The 14325-nt window shown below is 51.0% G+C and overlaps 3 protein-coding genes across 3 annotated transcripts; 2 read left to right on the top strand and 1 right to left on the bottom strand.

Moving 5' to 3' along the window:
- Nucleotides 1-2643: 2643 nt before the first annotated feature.
- On the top strand, nt 2644-3846 carry J4E82_009840 (uncharacterized protein; the record flags this gene model as incomplete). The annotated part of the gene is made up of 2 exons (XM_051736061.1): nt 2644-3016; nt 3071-3846. 2 exons carry the CDS (start codon nt 2644-2646, stop codon nt 3844-3846), a joined length of 1149 nt encoding a protein of 382 aa, XP_051584185.1.
- A 1387-nt stretch (nt 3847-5233) lies between these two features.
- Nucleotides 5234-6731, bottom strand: J4E82_009839 (uncharacterized protein; the record flags this gene model as incomplete). The annotated part of the gene is made up of 2 exons (XM_051736060.1): nt 5234-6419; nt 6469-6731. 2 exons carry the CDS (start codon nt 6729-6731, stop codon nt 5234-5236), a joined length of 1449 nt encoding a protein of 482 aa, XP_051584184.1.
- Nucleotides 6732-9680: 2949 nt separating this feature from the next.
- Nucleotides 9681-10763, top strand: J4E82_009838 (uncharacterized protein; the record flags this gene model as incomplete). Its single annotated transcript, XM_051736059.1, has 2 exons — nt 9681-9689; nt 9747-10763. 2 exons carry the CDS (start codon nt 9681-9683, stop codon nt 10761-10763), a joined length of 1026 nt encoding a protein of 341 aa, XP_051584183.1.
- Between the last annotated feature and the right edge of the window lie 3562 nt (nt 10764-14325).

The raw sequence follows: 14325 nt of genomic DNA, 5'->3' as shown, positions 1-14325 counted from the left end.
CGGCTCAGGAGAGCTTCTTGGAACGTCCAACCACGGGTAGACCAGTGAGATTGTGAAATTGCTTTGTGGGGGTCGATCGGTTCCGAGATCACTGTCGCGCCGTCGAGTTGAGCGAGAAATTGGTGTCGGCGATCTCTCGCACCGACGCCTGGAAGACCATATGACTCATCCTGGCCGGCAGCGCTGATGATGGTAAGTTGCGAGTTCTTGTAGATCGCATCCATCTGTTGTATTTGATCGTGTTTGAGCTCCGCGGCGTCTTGATCTATACAAAATTTGTCAATCCAGAGATATCGATGTCCCAAAGCTTTGGTCACTTGGATTGAATCCTTTATCACTGGCGGTAGTAGCTGGGGCAGAGTCTTTCGCCCTTCAATAGTCTCGATAGGTCCACAAATGTCTTTCGATGTGCCCCAAACGTAGCTCAAGCTGACATAAGGTGTGTTCGCGTTGTAGTCCTCGATTTGTAATGTAGTGCAATCGATGACTTTGACGCCATTTACCGGTGATATTTCAGAATGGCAGAGCAGCCGATGGTGTTGTGTGCAATAATTCAGCCACGAAAGTACAAGGCTAGGATCGAATGACGGAGATACGGGTTGCGGGTAGAAGACTGTAGGATCAGTGGAGCTATCAATTAGGATCAAACGACCACTAGGGTTGATGCAATCTCGAAAAACGTCACGTCCTGTGTCGCTCCCCTGTGGTACCAACGTGAGACGTATGGCATCTTTTCCTGCTCCCTTATAGTAATGCGTGAAGGCATAGTTATAAAAGGCATGGTTATAAAAATTGACCCGAATCTCATCACCATCGTCTTGAATCTCGGTTTCTTCTGTGCTAGAGTTTGTATCCCGAGTCTTGCGAGACGCAGCAAATGCCCGACACAGCGCGCAGGCGAGTTGTTGTCGTCGATATCGGAAGCCAACCCTCGCCCGCAACAAATTAGGTACCAAAAATTCCCAAGGGGCTCCGTGCTCCTTGTAATATAAAGTACCGGAACTCTGAAATTCTTTGATCATGACATCCAGCTTAAGGCTGCGGCACTCGTCGCAAATATCGTTGCTCTGGGACGGTATGCTGCCATCTTGTACTAGAGTTGGCACACTACTCGGATAAGATGTTCTTTTAGGACTTTTCCTCCAAGCATCGTGTTGCTCATTTGTGCTGTCAAAATCCTGTACCAGATCATGGAGCTTGCGCTTGATTCCATGTTCCCCTTCGCTGCCTTCCATGTGCCGCACATCTCGGGAAACGCAATGGTTGTCGTGTCCATCCTGATCGGTAAAGGGAACGCTGTTGAGATCGAACATCGCATATGTAGGGAGGGCTGGAAAGAGTCCAGGGAAACATGGGCAGAATCGTGACTATTGCGCGAGGAATAGATAGTGGTGAGTCTGTGCAGCGGATATTCTAGAGAAGGGAGGTTGGATTGTTCTCGCGTTTTGTGGTTCAGCCGCACTCCATGCTGGCCTGATCAAGTTGGGCAAGAAGCGGGGCTATGCTGTGGCGGAGCATGCCAACGACCAGAAGGAAAGCAGGGCGCCTCAACAGAGGGGTGTTAATCAGATATTGGTGCCTGGACCGAACCTGATGCGTACTGATCGTAATTCGAGCCATATGGAGAGAGACATTCATCGCTCTCTAGACAAATGTTAATGCGGTTCGCAATGTCAAATCGCGCTATACAGGTATTGTTCGAGACGTGCCAATTCGCGAAGCATGATGTACAAGGCATAGCGCAACGCCAAGCGCCTAGGCCGCGTAAACTGGGGCTAGAGGGTTGGCCCACCCAGCGCTGAACACCAACCTCCTCCCTTCGACCTCCATCTCTATCCATCCGTCTCCATCTCCACAACTTCGACCTCCGTTCGTATCTCTACCTGTCATCCGAATCCCACCATCTTGTACGCATACGCGTACGCGATCGTCTCCAGCCGCCGGCCGTCAGCCGCTGAACCGCCCCTCTCTTACTGCCTGGCGCCTTGCTCCAGTACGCCATCCTCACAGCAAGGCCTCTGACACGTCGGGTCGAATTCGCGATCTACGCGTTTTCGATGCGCGTATCTTCGGGGCGATACTCAAGCAAGGCACAGGCAGTGCGGGAAAGGCGGGCTTAGTGGTCCACGATCTGGCGGGTGTTGCTGCGACAGAGTTAGGGCTGCTCTTTGCGACCGACGCGAAAGCCCGGGTGGGAGGGTTTCTTTTGCCGCTGCATAACGCCTGCTTCGTTGCAAAAGGGTCATGTAGTGTTAAGTAAACGTCTACTGTAGAGGGAACTAATGAACAATGGTCCTTAGTCTCGTTCGCAAGGAAGGCGTGGCCGCATTGGCATATTCTGCAAATGATGTATCTGTGCTGTGGCCGTGTTCTCTAAAGATCCTGCATTCGGACGCGCAGTTCGTGGTGTCGCTCGAACATTCTTATTCAATTCATGGCTTTGACGACAAGCAACTCTTTACCCTTCGCTATGAAGGTGACAATCTTATGCCTGGCAAGACCTCACTTGGAGATGTTGATATTTCCCTCCCAGATGGGTCGTTGCACGACATCGCACGGCATGGGCAACCCCGGCTGCGAACACTGTCGCTGACACTCAAAACACCCTGTTCTGTATGGTGCCCTCACAGTTTTGGCAATGGGATGTCCAGCCTTGAAAATAGTTTCCACAAGCTCTCAACATTGGCCAGGGCGACAGATGTGCGCATTGTGTTCGACACAAATTGGCTTGGGAAGAAAAACCTTGCTAGGCTTCGAAGTGCTGTCGAGGCCTCCCGGCAACTCACTGGAGTTCTGGTCATCCCGCAATTCGCCCGTTTGTATCAGCAGGCAGACTGGTCAATCCTCAGCTCTATTCAGGGTTCCAAATCTGGACCTCATCGTCCCACTGGAGACTGGACGTCCAAAGCTGTACCTTCAATTGAGGACGCGGTAGCTGGAGCCCCTCGTTTCGAAGACGCGATATATGACGCCCCGCCTTCGTATGCGCAAGTGTCAAACAAGCGCTCGAGACATAGTAAGTCTTCTAGTCGGACACAGCACCAACATATTGCTGACGCGCATCGTCTAGCTCGCACTAGCTTGACACCCGACTCTCCTCCACCGAAGCGCCTCCTCCAAGATCCCACATGCGTGCCGTCGCCAACAGAACATGCCTCTTCCGGATCGTCGCCTAGCTCAAAGTCCACACCTTCGTCCACCGCCACCGTGCAAGTGGATATTTTCCAAGACATTGTCACATCCGCTGTCCAGAAAGTGCTTCCGGACATGCTGCGCGAACAACTTCCCAGCATTCTGCAAGACTTTCTTCCAGGCATGTTTGCTGACCCCTCACCGTCGCCTTCTTTGTCGCCGACACCACGGTCCAGCCAGAGCGCGGACACGCTCGCACAACACCATCGAACTTTGAACAAGAAACCCACGCCGGCGGCAGTCATCAGGACTGTTATAAGCACTGCTACCAAGACCCACCTTCAAAAATTCTTGACTGATGCCCTCGATGAAGCCTACGAGCAAGTCTCCGAGCTTCATAACTCAGCTAGCGTTGAATTCGAGGAACACCTTGATGACACGAGGCTTGATTTTGCTATGCTCAAGGAGGATCATATCGCCGCCTTCAATGAAGATTGCAACGAGAAGTTGGTGGAGTTCAAGGAGCGTCTAGTCGAGGGGAAAGATGAGGCAGAAGTGGATGTGAAGGCACACGCTGACGAGGTAGTGGTCAAGGCTTGGGATAGGTTGAACATGATGGATAAGAGGTGGTGTAGTCATCAATGCCCCCACAGTACGAAGGACAAGGGTAGCAAGTTGGGAGAAACGCGGAGGGCGATATCCCTGCCCCCTTGACAGTGGAATGACTACAGATAGCAATGAATTGGACCGGATTTGAGTATTTGATGTATGGTTTATGCTATTTGACCTTCTTATGATCTACAAGTCGCAATATCAAGCACTATACCCTATCGTTAGATTCACCCTTGATCTTGCTCGCCTCTCGTTGAAGGGCAGCTCGTGATGCGCGCGTCTCGCACTGGAATCAGGTCTTGGACAAGACAGAGGTGAACAGGCAAGCGACATACAGGAAGCGAAACCTGCAGTGAGAGTGTATGCGTCGAGCTCTGATGACCAGTTCGCTTGAGACGCCGCCCCGTGATGACTAAAGCCAGCTGATCCAGCTAGCCATCCCCATCTTCTCAAACATGCATTACATATCATCGTGTATAACTACTCTAGCCACGAATGATCACTCTGCGATACCTTGTCGTCTCGCGGACGAGCTTCGGGTTATGATTATCGACTATGTGAGCGCGTAAGACTGGAAACAACTTCGCCGAATGTGCGGACGCCCCAACGAGCTGACCACTTCTCTCTTTATTTGGAGACTGTAGTTCGAGGTTTTTGGACATGGCTGCGAATCTCTAAATGATATCTCCTACAACCCTACACTCTCCGCTTGTTTCCAAACTATGATGCTAGGTAGGGTTAGTGGGCATGGGTTATCTACAACTTCAACACTTGGGCTGCCATCACACATCAACCAGGCGATCCTGGTAACGAGACGGCTTTTCAAAATGATGTGAGCCACTACAACAACAAGCAGTTTAGTGACGGTCTGCTATCATATAACAAAGCGTCTCCTTCTTATTCTTTGACAATGCAACTCACTCTGTATGAGTACCATGTAGACCGCAAGCAAGCACAGAGGGAGGTTTGGGATCTAACGGATACGCTGCGCTTTCAGACGCTTATTGATAAAGAGCGGGCGTTGATTCACCACTATCGGGCCTTTGGCTCTATGGTGACTGACGTTGTTGTGCTGCAGTTTTGTGAGGCGCTGAAGACACTTGAAATTAGAAGTTCTTAAGCACGAACTAGGTTTCCTCTATGACGACAGCTGAGCTTTTCTGTAGCGAGATATGTACTTCTATCTCTTGTTAGTAATACGCGACGTTGATTACAGGGAAGACGAAGATGTTAAAGAGCTCTAATTGTCTATTCTTCTCTATTCGCTTGCCTAGGCAAGACGAGGGAATCACTACATTAGACATTCTATTACGAATATGGTATTAGATGCGTTGTATAAGTGACAATAAAGAAGAGGTGGTAAGAAGTATTAGGAAACGAATATAGAGCAGAACAAGCGCATTAAAGCAAGATCGATAATAGTTTCCTCAAAAGGCAACGCCTACGGCAGCACTAGATCTTCAAAGCACCGTTGTCGAAATACCACTGGCTACAACGCACACCCAATGTCATAAAACTTGTATGACACGCTCGTTGCCGGGCCATCAGCATCGCTAATCCATCGAACCTGAGCGACAGAGGGACCATACAGTTCGCAGTTGTAAGCTTGAACGCCGAAGCTGCGGCAGGTACCTATGCTGCGACAGAACCTTTGGCAGAGAGCAGGGTCGAAATTGGAGCCGTCACCCATGCGGATGAGTTTTTGGTATGTCATGGCGCTTCGTCTGAGGTTGGTGGCTCCGCAGACAACGGGCGGCGCCGGGACGGGAGTAGGTGTGGGAGTCGGAGTTGGGGTTGGGGTTGGGGTTGGAGTGACATCGACAGCAGATGGCGATGGTGAAGGCGATGGCGATGGCGATGGCGATGGCGATGGCGAAAGGTTGGGACTAGTGATTTCGTACGAGCCAGCGTTGATTACCTTGTACTCATCGTCGCCGGCATAGTAGCCAGTGTTAACGGCGTAGCTAGGGTCCCAGGAGCGTGTGTAGAAAGCGCAGTAAGTGCCAAGGGGGACGCCATTCTGAGTGAGGATATAGGAGGTGAAGAAGTTGCAAGGCTTGTAAGTGCCATCAGAGTTGGGATGTGCCATATCGTATTCCGTTTGGGATTTGCATGCGGCAGCACAGAGTGTAGGGTCGAATGGGTTATCGTTGAAAAGGCGCATGCCGTTGTAAGTATCATAGCCGTTATCGAGGGGCGCGTTGATAGCTGCTGGTAGACTGGTCGGAGCCTTGAAGTCCTCCGCGTTTGGCAGACCTTTGTTGGTTTTGGTATAACCGTTGCTACCAGCAATGACGACTTGGAAGTCTTGACGCCACTGGCCCATATTTGTGGCAGCCTTGGCTGCGACAGGATATCCATAGAGAGAGCATTTGATGTTGTTGGTGGAAGGGGGGTTAGGGCAATTGGGTCCAGGCTCAAGAGATGGGTCGCGTTCAAAGTAGATATTGAAGCCAAGGCAGTACTTCTCGCCGTCGCAGGCATCAGCACAGCCCTGAACGTCGTAAGTCTGGTAAGTCTTGTAGGTCAAGTAGCCAATCTGTTGAGAGCTTCCGCTCTTGTCTACAAAGGACTGCTGGTAACCGGACGGAGTTCCAGCATTTCGAGCAATCTCACTCAACTCAGCAGCCGAGGAGAATGCCGCGGCAGTGTCAGGTGAGATAGTAGGGCCGTTACTTTGGAAAAGTCAGATAAATGCTGTCCATGTTTTCGTAAGCTTCTTACCCAAGAGGCTGCGTATTACAAGCATCACGCTTCCCCACCGTGAAACTGTCACGCTTTTGAATAATACCCTCGCTCTCAACAACGGCGGCAACAACAGAAGCAGCGGCAGTGGGGTTGTAAGTAGGCTCAGCAGGCTTCGTGTCCTCGATCTTAGGACCCAGGATCGAGGGAGTGGGGACAGCTAAGGCAGCGTCGATATTGATTCTTTGGGGAAGGGCGGCGGCAAGGCCAAGAAGGGTGGAGGCGGCGAAGGAGTAACGCATCTCGAAGTTGGCGATCCCGGATGTAAACGAATGTAGAGGAGGCTATTCTTGGTCTCTTTCTTACGGCGGTGGTGGAACTCATATACCATCTTTCCTCTCGTCGTGCTGGTTTGGATACGAGATGGCGTCGCCATGCCCGAGTGGTAGTTACGGGTCTAACTTGTCGGTACTGGCGACGAGTATTGCTGAGTTCGCGATGCGTACGCCATGGCGGTCGAAGGCGCACTCTGTGTAGCTGAGATGAGAAGCTAACAACGTAGACATGTTGGTCTAGAAACACGGGGAGAGCGACGGCAGAGCGACTACACTGATATGGACATCAAGGACAACAATGCCTGTGCTGGGGACTGACGGCGTATAGCCGAAGTGCATGAATTGTGCAGGCCGAAGCGAAGCTATGCCATGCACGTGACCCTGACTTGACTAGAAAAGGTAGTTTCCCATCAGCCTTGCAATTTGCGCGCTATATTCGCTTCGGTCATCGAGCAGCCTCGAATACTGGCGTATCGCAATGTGCAAATTGCGGTATGAAGCTCAAAGCTAATCGTCGCTTCGGGCTAGACCGCAGACGCCTAACACCATTGGAAGGATACTATCGACAATTGCCGATACCCTTGTGCACCGGCTTTCGCGATGCAAGCCGCATGGACTGACTGTGGACATGAGGCTCGACGCTAACGGCTGTACCCCTGAATTAGCTTGTACGCCGGCCATGCTTCCATCGTATGATACCATCACCAGTCCTTCCTGCGAAAGACCAGCACGCCTGCCAAATATATACACAGAGATCAAGAGGTGCATGTCCTGGGGGAGGAGCACTGGGTTGAAGTTCGTTGCAGCATGCTCGTAATTGACGATGTACGTCATGCTCGGTTGCATCCCGCCTGATAATGTTGTGACGAAAGTCTGTAGGCAATGGCGACCACATGGAATGCGGCTAACAGAGGCAGACTGACTCTGTGCAAGTCGCTTGCAGGAGTATATGATTCAGTATTCGATACCTCAGCCATTGCGAGTCCCCAATGCGAAGATGGTCGAGCGCCAGGTCGACCAACCCGACGTGGTTACGGTCTATGAACGTCGCGCGACGCGCAAGGCGACCGTACCGGACCCGTATTGTTGGGACGCCTGACTCTCCCCATAGCTGTACCTAGACCTTCTGATTGTACACCCTCCCTGTCTATTGTTCGGTTTGCGGTAACCGTGAGTGGCGGCGGCCTTCGTCGTGAAATGGCGAGCGCGGCGTGGAGCGGCCCAGAGTCTTCAAAGACAGGTAGCGACGCTGGGAGGCTATCGAAGTGTGGTGCGAGCTTCGTACAATGAATTCGTGTTGTATCGCATGCTGAATTGTTGCGACGGAGCAAGCTGCGAGGTCCACCATCGCGACGGCTTTTGATGCGCGTAGTATCAATCGCAGGTGGTGATCTTTACAGCGCGGGTCGCGGGTCCTTTGCCCCGCACCCGCACCCGCACCTCCCACCAACACTGAGATTCACGCCATGACTGGCAACCGCAATGTCAACCAAGCGTTGTTCGCGAGTGCGCTTGGTTCGCGAAATCACTGCCTTTATGCCTCAAGGTGCATGTCATCACCTTGTCGTTCATTCTGCAGCACTTTTGCGACGGATCGAGTTCATGAAAATGACTGGTTGCGATGCATCTTTCGCCTTAGCTTGTAGGATGAAGCTGACTTTCGCCTATCAGTCGTGTTGATATGTTAGGTGGGGCACATCCCTCTACGCGCCCTCGTCAAGCTTGTTCGTACCTCGCTCATCACAGCATCTCGCACGATTCTCGAGGCAGAGATGACTTTCTGTGATACATGTCAGTCCTTGCCGATTCGCAATATCTTGAGGCTTCTTCAGGGCGATACATCCGTACACGACAAGTTCCAGTGGTTTCAACTACCATGGGCTGTGACCAATAGAGAAGACGAGTATCCATTTGTTAGATGGCATGAGAGCCTTGCCGGATTACAGGATGGGGCCAGGAACTGCGCTTTCTGCCAAGTCATCTCCAGCCATCTGAGCAGCAGCTACCATTATCATAACAACTACAAGGACGGCGACATAAGAAGCCTATGGCTACAGGCCCGAGCACTCCCGCACGTAACTGTGTATCTGGGAAACACAAAGCCAGAAGTGCGTCTAAGTGGAAACTTCTGGTACAACACAACTCCAGGTACGGTCATTTGATCTAGGCACGTGAGCTGCAGTTGATGCGTGGTTTCCAGATAGCTCCGTAGCAAAGTGCTTTAACAGGCACGAGATCATCGAGGACTCATTGCATCCCTACGTGCTTGGCAAGATGGCAACATGGGTCAAAGATTGCAACAACCACCATCCAAAATGCCAACGATCAACAAATAGCGATGCTCAGTTGCCCACACGCCTCTTGGACCTCCATTCACTACCGGAAGGAAATGACTTGGAGGGTGTCGCAGGTGATCCACGTGCCCTGCTTACGGATGCAACACTCAAGCTTGTGGAGAATGGTCCAGATAGTCAAGGCCAATACATCGCATTGAGCTATTGCTGGGGTAAAGCCCTGCCATATACTACGACCTCTACGAACCTGGAAAAGCATACAAAAGACGGGGGCATCAAATACATGCAACTTCCTGAAACTCTTCGAGACGCGATATTTCTCACTAGATATCTAGGCATTCGCTATCTTTGGGCAGACTGTCTGTGCATCGTTCAAGACGATAAAGCTGACTGGGAGAGAGAGGCTTCTCGAATGGCTGATGTATACAGTAATGCGTACCTAACTCTTGCTGCTACGCGTGCGAGTCACTGCGGCGAAGGCTTTTTGCATGCGCGCAAGGCCAGAGAACGTCGCGTCGTCTCCTTCGCAGATGACGAAGGGTCGTTTGACTTGTATTTCTACTACGACGACTTGACCATGTCACCGGGGGCTATGGAATCGATAGTTGATGAGTCAATCACTATGCGAAAGGTGCGTCCACAACCTTGAGTCGCTCGCCCTGCACTCCTGGAAGCTGACGCAAGATAGGAAGAACCTCTTCTGAGCCGAGTCTGGGTCCTGCAAGAACGTATACTAGCGCCCCGCACAATACAGTTTGCTAGTTATAAGATGCTCTGGGAATGCTCGGAGAAGACCAATACCGAAGATGGATATGAAGACTCAGTCCGTAGAGAGATCTTTTTGGAAAGCATTGCCCATGGACTCAGGAGCTTTGTCAGGAACTTGGAAAACCCACCGCACATTGACGAGACGAGACGAAGCCATCGTTACGATGACGTTATGGCTTCTGATCTAGCACAGAGGGCTTGGTTCGTCTTGATTGAAGAATACACATCCCGGAACATGTCCTTCCAATCCGATAAGCTTCCCGCACTCTCTGGTGTCATCTCGGCGCTAGAAGAGCTGACTGGAGATATCTGTGTCGCTGGCATATGGAAACGCTGGTTCTTGCACGGCTTACTATGGCGCTTGCAACAACCCGAATGGGATATGTACGTCTTGTTTCCAAAGCCGCCACAGAGAGCTATACCTTGGAGGGCTCCAACCTGGTCCTTCGCATCCGTCGAGGGAGTCGTGATATACACACTTCTCGAAAACGATCCTGGTAAGGGAGTGTGTGCAGAACTGCTAGACTGCGATGTCACGCCCAAGGGAGTCAACCGACTTGGGGAGTTAACGAAAGGTTTTGTGAGGATAAGAGCACCGGTCGCTGCTGTGTTCGACATAGTGCCGCAGCAATCAAGTGAAAGGAGAGAGTGTAAGGTTCGCATGACAGATGACAGGCTCGCAGATGGGAGCGTGTACTTTGATATTGACGTGTACGAATCTTGTGAAGTGGTCATGATCACTCCGCATACTGGCATTGCGGTCAAACCGGTGAACACTGATGAATCAACCTACAGGAGAGTGGGGGCGCTCTCTGTGTACAGAGTCATCGAATCGACGAGCAAGGATTGCGAGGGCAAGATTCTGGATACGTTCCACCACGATAAGTCGCTGACCGCGTCTCACTACCCAGATTCAAAAACCATCACCCTGCTTTGAGTGGTTGTAGAAGGCAGTTATAGTTTTTTCAACAGGTGTAGTGCAGTTAATACTAGACCTGTTGCCCTGGTGACGACAGTATTTCGCAGACATATGCGGTACTAGCAGTCCCATGACGCGAGCGAGGGCGTTGAAGTCAGCTTGCAAGAGCGACGCGATAAGGCACAACGAAATGGAAAACAGAATGCAATTTACATTACTCTTACTGGGAAGCGATAGGATTCTTCTATCAAGGGCTCGCACAAAACAACATCAACTTCCTTCCCCGTGAGCCAACCAATGCCCATCAAAGTATCCATCATGCTCTTTCGTGAGACTTGAAGATCCCGAAAAATGGCTTCAAATCCATGGGGCAGACCGGGATATACATCCAACTTGGTCTTTACACCGTGCGCACGCAGCGCCTTTTCGTAAATTAACCCATCATCACGAAGGGGGTCCTTGCCTGCAACTTGTATGTAAACTGGCGGCATCCCCCTATGCGGGTTATCGGCCTGGAAAGGAGAAAAGTCTGGCGAGAACCTGTCATGGTGCCACACTTTAGTGATGTACTCCAAGGTGTCTTGATTGAAGACCAAAGATCTGGCATTCTGATCTCTAGCGAGGTAGAGGCTTTGGTACTGCTCCTGGACAATCTCTTTCTCCAAGACGCACGGGACGCTCACCCATGCTCCCGTCAGTGGAGGCTGACACCCCTCAGAAGCCCATCGCTGTGCCATGACGGCAGTAAGAGTACCGCCAGCAGAGACACCACCGATGTAGAAGCCTAGAGAGAGATCGCATTCGAGCTCCTTGGCATGTATGTCCTGACTCAACCACTTGAGAGAATCCCACATGTCCTGCGGCGCGGCAGGAAACCTGTGCTCGGGAGCAAGACGGTAGGATGGGCAGACGACAGTGAGGTTATATAGAGTTGCAATAGGTCGTGCTAGATAACCAAGGGAGAAGTTTTTCCCAAGGCAGAAACCGCCACCGTGAATGAGGACAAACATTCCTCGAGGAGTTGAAGATCGTCCGACAGGCAGATAGATACGTAGCTCGCTCTGATTACCATCGCGCATTGGGATCAATTTGGGATATTCGATGTCTGTGGTCGGCGGGGTAGGAGGCGGGTTGAGCTTGAACTCTGCGACCGCGTCAGAGAACCGAGGGCTAGGAAGACAGTCAACCTTGGCCAGAAACTTTCTCTAGATTAGCTAGCAACTGAGAAACGCAGTCGAATGATCACTATACCTCTTCAAATTCTGGGCTGATCACAATGCGGCACTTGGTCAGAACAATCATTCTTACTTAATCTGTATCAATTAAGGGGATCTTACTGTGTGTTGCCAAGCGCCAGAACAGCTTCTCTGGTGTTATATTCCGACATGATTCAGGTGATAAGAAGACAGACTTGATTTGTGGGTCTGGATACTATTCTTTAGTAGTAGCTTACTTTCGTGATAACCTAGAAAACCAACCCACGGATGCGAAAGGTATCTCAAGGCGTTGGATCTGTCTTTTGAAGGCTCTAAGAAACCACGTCAGGCTTATTTCAAAGTCCGCGCGAAACGTGAAAGCCGCGGTTCCGGGTTTTCCAAGCTCCTAGTGTCGTGACTACATAGCTTGCCGATGGATGCGTTCGTTTAGGCGGCGCTATGATAGGCCAGCCGCACCGAAGGCCAAGATTATGGAGACACAAAGGGCATCCCTCCGACAGTTGCAATAAGTGGTCTGGTTGACAACGTTCACTGACGTGCTCGTGTTGAATGCCTGCTAAGTGGAGATGGCTCAACGGAACGTCGTACTCGTGGCGCTGTGATTTGTCGTGAGCCGACCGCATCTTGCTCTCGCCGTCAGCTGCACAGGAAACATTTAATGCGAGAGTCTTAGTCGACCCAGCCTGCACGACAACGATTCTAGCGGTGACAATTTTCGTGAAATCAGTTCGGGTTCATGAGACACGAAGATCGAGAGTCGCCGCGACAAGAATCAAAGGATGCACAAGTAGAACAGTCTATTGTACTTTGTAGTTGTAGCTCTATAGTGTTGCATGGTAGTAGTGTAATTAGCACTAGGCGTATTAGTATAGGACAGATAGATCGAGTTTTAGGATACGAACACATTTGATAAACTAATCACATAGCTGTTAGTCGTTCGTTTCTTTCGATAGCTACACTTGAGACTTACACCGCCGCTACAACTATCCTGGACGTACAGTCCATTCCTCACGGGCTGTGCGCAAGTTCTCTCATGAGGAAATCTAGCGTCGTCACCGTCTCCGCACTGTCTGGGTATTACGACTTGAATCATTTTCTTTTTGATAATCTATAAACTTACGCAGAAGGAGTGGGGCTACGAATAGTCAGTAGGATGCTTTTCTGCTAGTCATCATATTACTTACATAGGAGTCGGGACATCCAGTGTTTGCGGGCAAACCCCATCCATTGTTACACCAGGAAGCCTGGGCAGAGACGGCAAAGGCCAGGAGGATTGAGGTAACGAGTTTCATGGCTAGTTAGGAAAGACGCTGCGGTTGTACTTGGGTTCTCAATGGTATATTGTCGAGGTACCTACACTACGATGAGATCAACGCATATATATACCTAATGCTCGATGATACGCACGGGCAGGTCCTTTTTCACCAGTATGAAGCGGTCATTTGCTAGCGACTCTGGCCAACAGGGATATATATTGCATACTAATCCAAGTCAAAGGTGCAACGTACGTAAATTTACCTTGTTGGAAGAGTCGAACAGCGGTGAGCTCTTGCGGCGTCGCAATGTATGCGCTACAGACACGATCTTAGATTATCCCCTTGCGGAGTCGGAGTAGCCTTAAAGCCGCCCTAGCCGATTGTTATCGCATCCTCGCGTGGCAGTGACCTGGACATATGTTCCCAACGAGATCCTCTCTATTATATGTGTAAACAAAAGCGTTGCAAAGACGTTCGTGAATCGGTTTGGGTTTCTAGAGAACAGTGGGTGCTGGCCGCCGCGATAGTCACTATAGGATGCACAAGATCTAGAGCATCGGTAAGATCGGGTGGGCAACTAAGTGCATGACTAAGGGCTTATTTCGGGAACTGCGCAGCAGGTACCGCCGAACCTCCCGCATGCGCGCGAGCCTCATACAGCAATTATAATCGAGCACGTGCTCGGGAGCTCGATAGGACATTGAAAAGTAGTGAAGGTGCGGGTATGGATGCGACGGAGTGTTGCTCGAGCTTGAGGCGATGACGGGCGGCTTGGTACTGAATATCTCATATCGACGCGAGAGAGCAAAGGTACAGCGATGGACTGGTTCACGGGTGAGTTCAGGCTGGCCTTGGAGGCGAGCGAGGTTATATCATATCGTTCGGCGAGCGTGCTCTGATCGTCTGCGAGCGAGGTGTCGTCATTTTCCACGAAGGGGGCTACGATGTTCCCAAGACATGTTTCGAAGAGACTGGCACACGCAGCATGGGTAGGCAGTGTGTCTAGGTCGGAGATAGCGAAGTTGTCTGGCGCCGAAGAACCTGAAGGTATGTCCAATTTCCAGCAGTCCGCAGTGCGATGGTGGAATGTCGGCTTCTTCGGTGTAG

This window comes from Alternaria postmessia (assembly GCF_024291825.1).
Source record: "Alternaria postmessia strain BMP 2775 chromosome Unknown scaffold_102, whole genome shotgun sequence".
In the NCBI taxonomy this organism is placed as follows: domain Eukaryota; kingdom Fungi; phylum Ascomycota; class Dothideomycetes; order Pleosporales; family Pleosporaceae; genus Alternaria; species Alternaria postmessia.
Note: the sequence above shows the minus strand (reverse complement) of the source record. Positions and strands in the feature narration are given on the sequence as shown.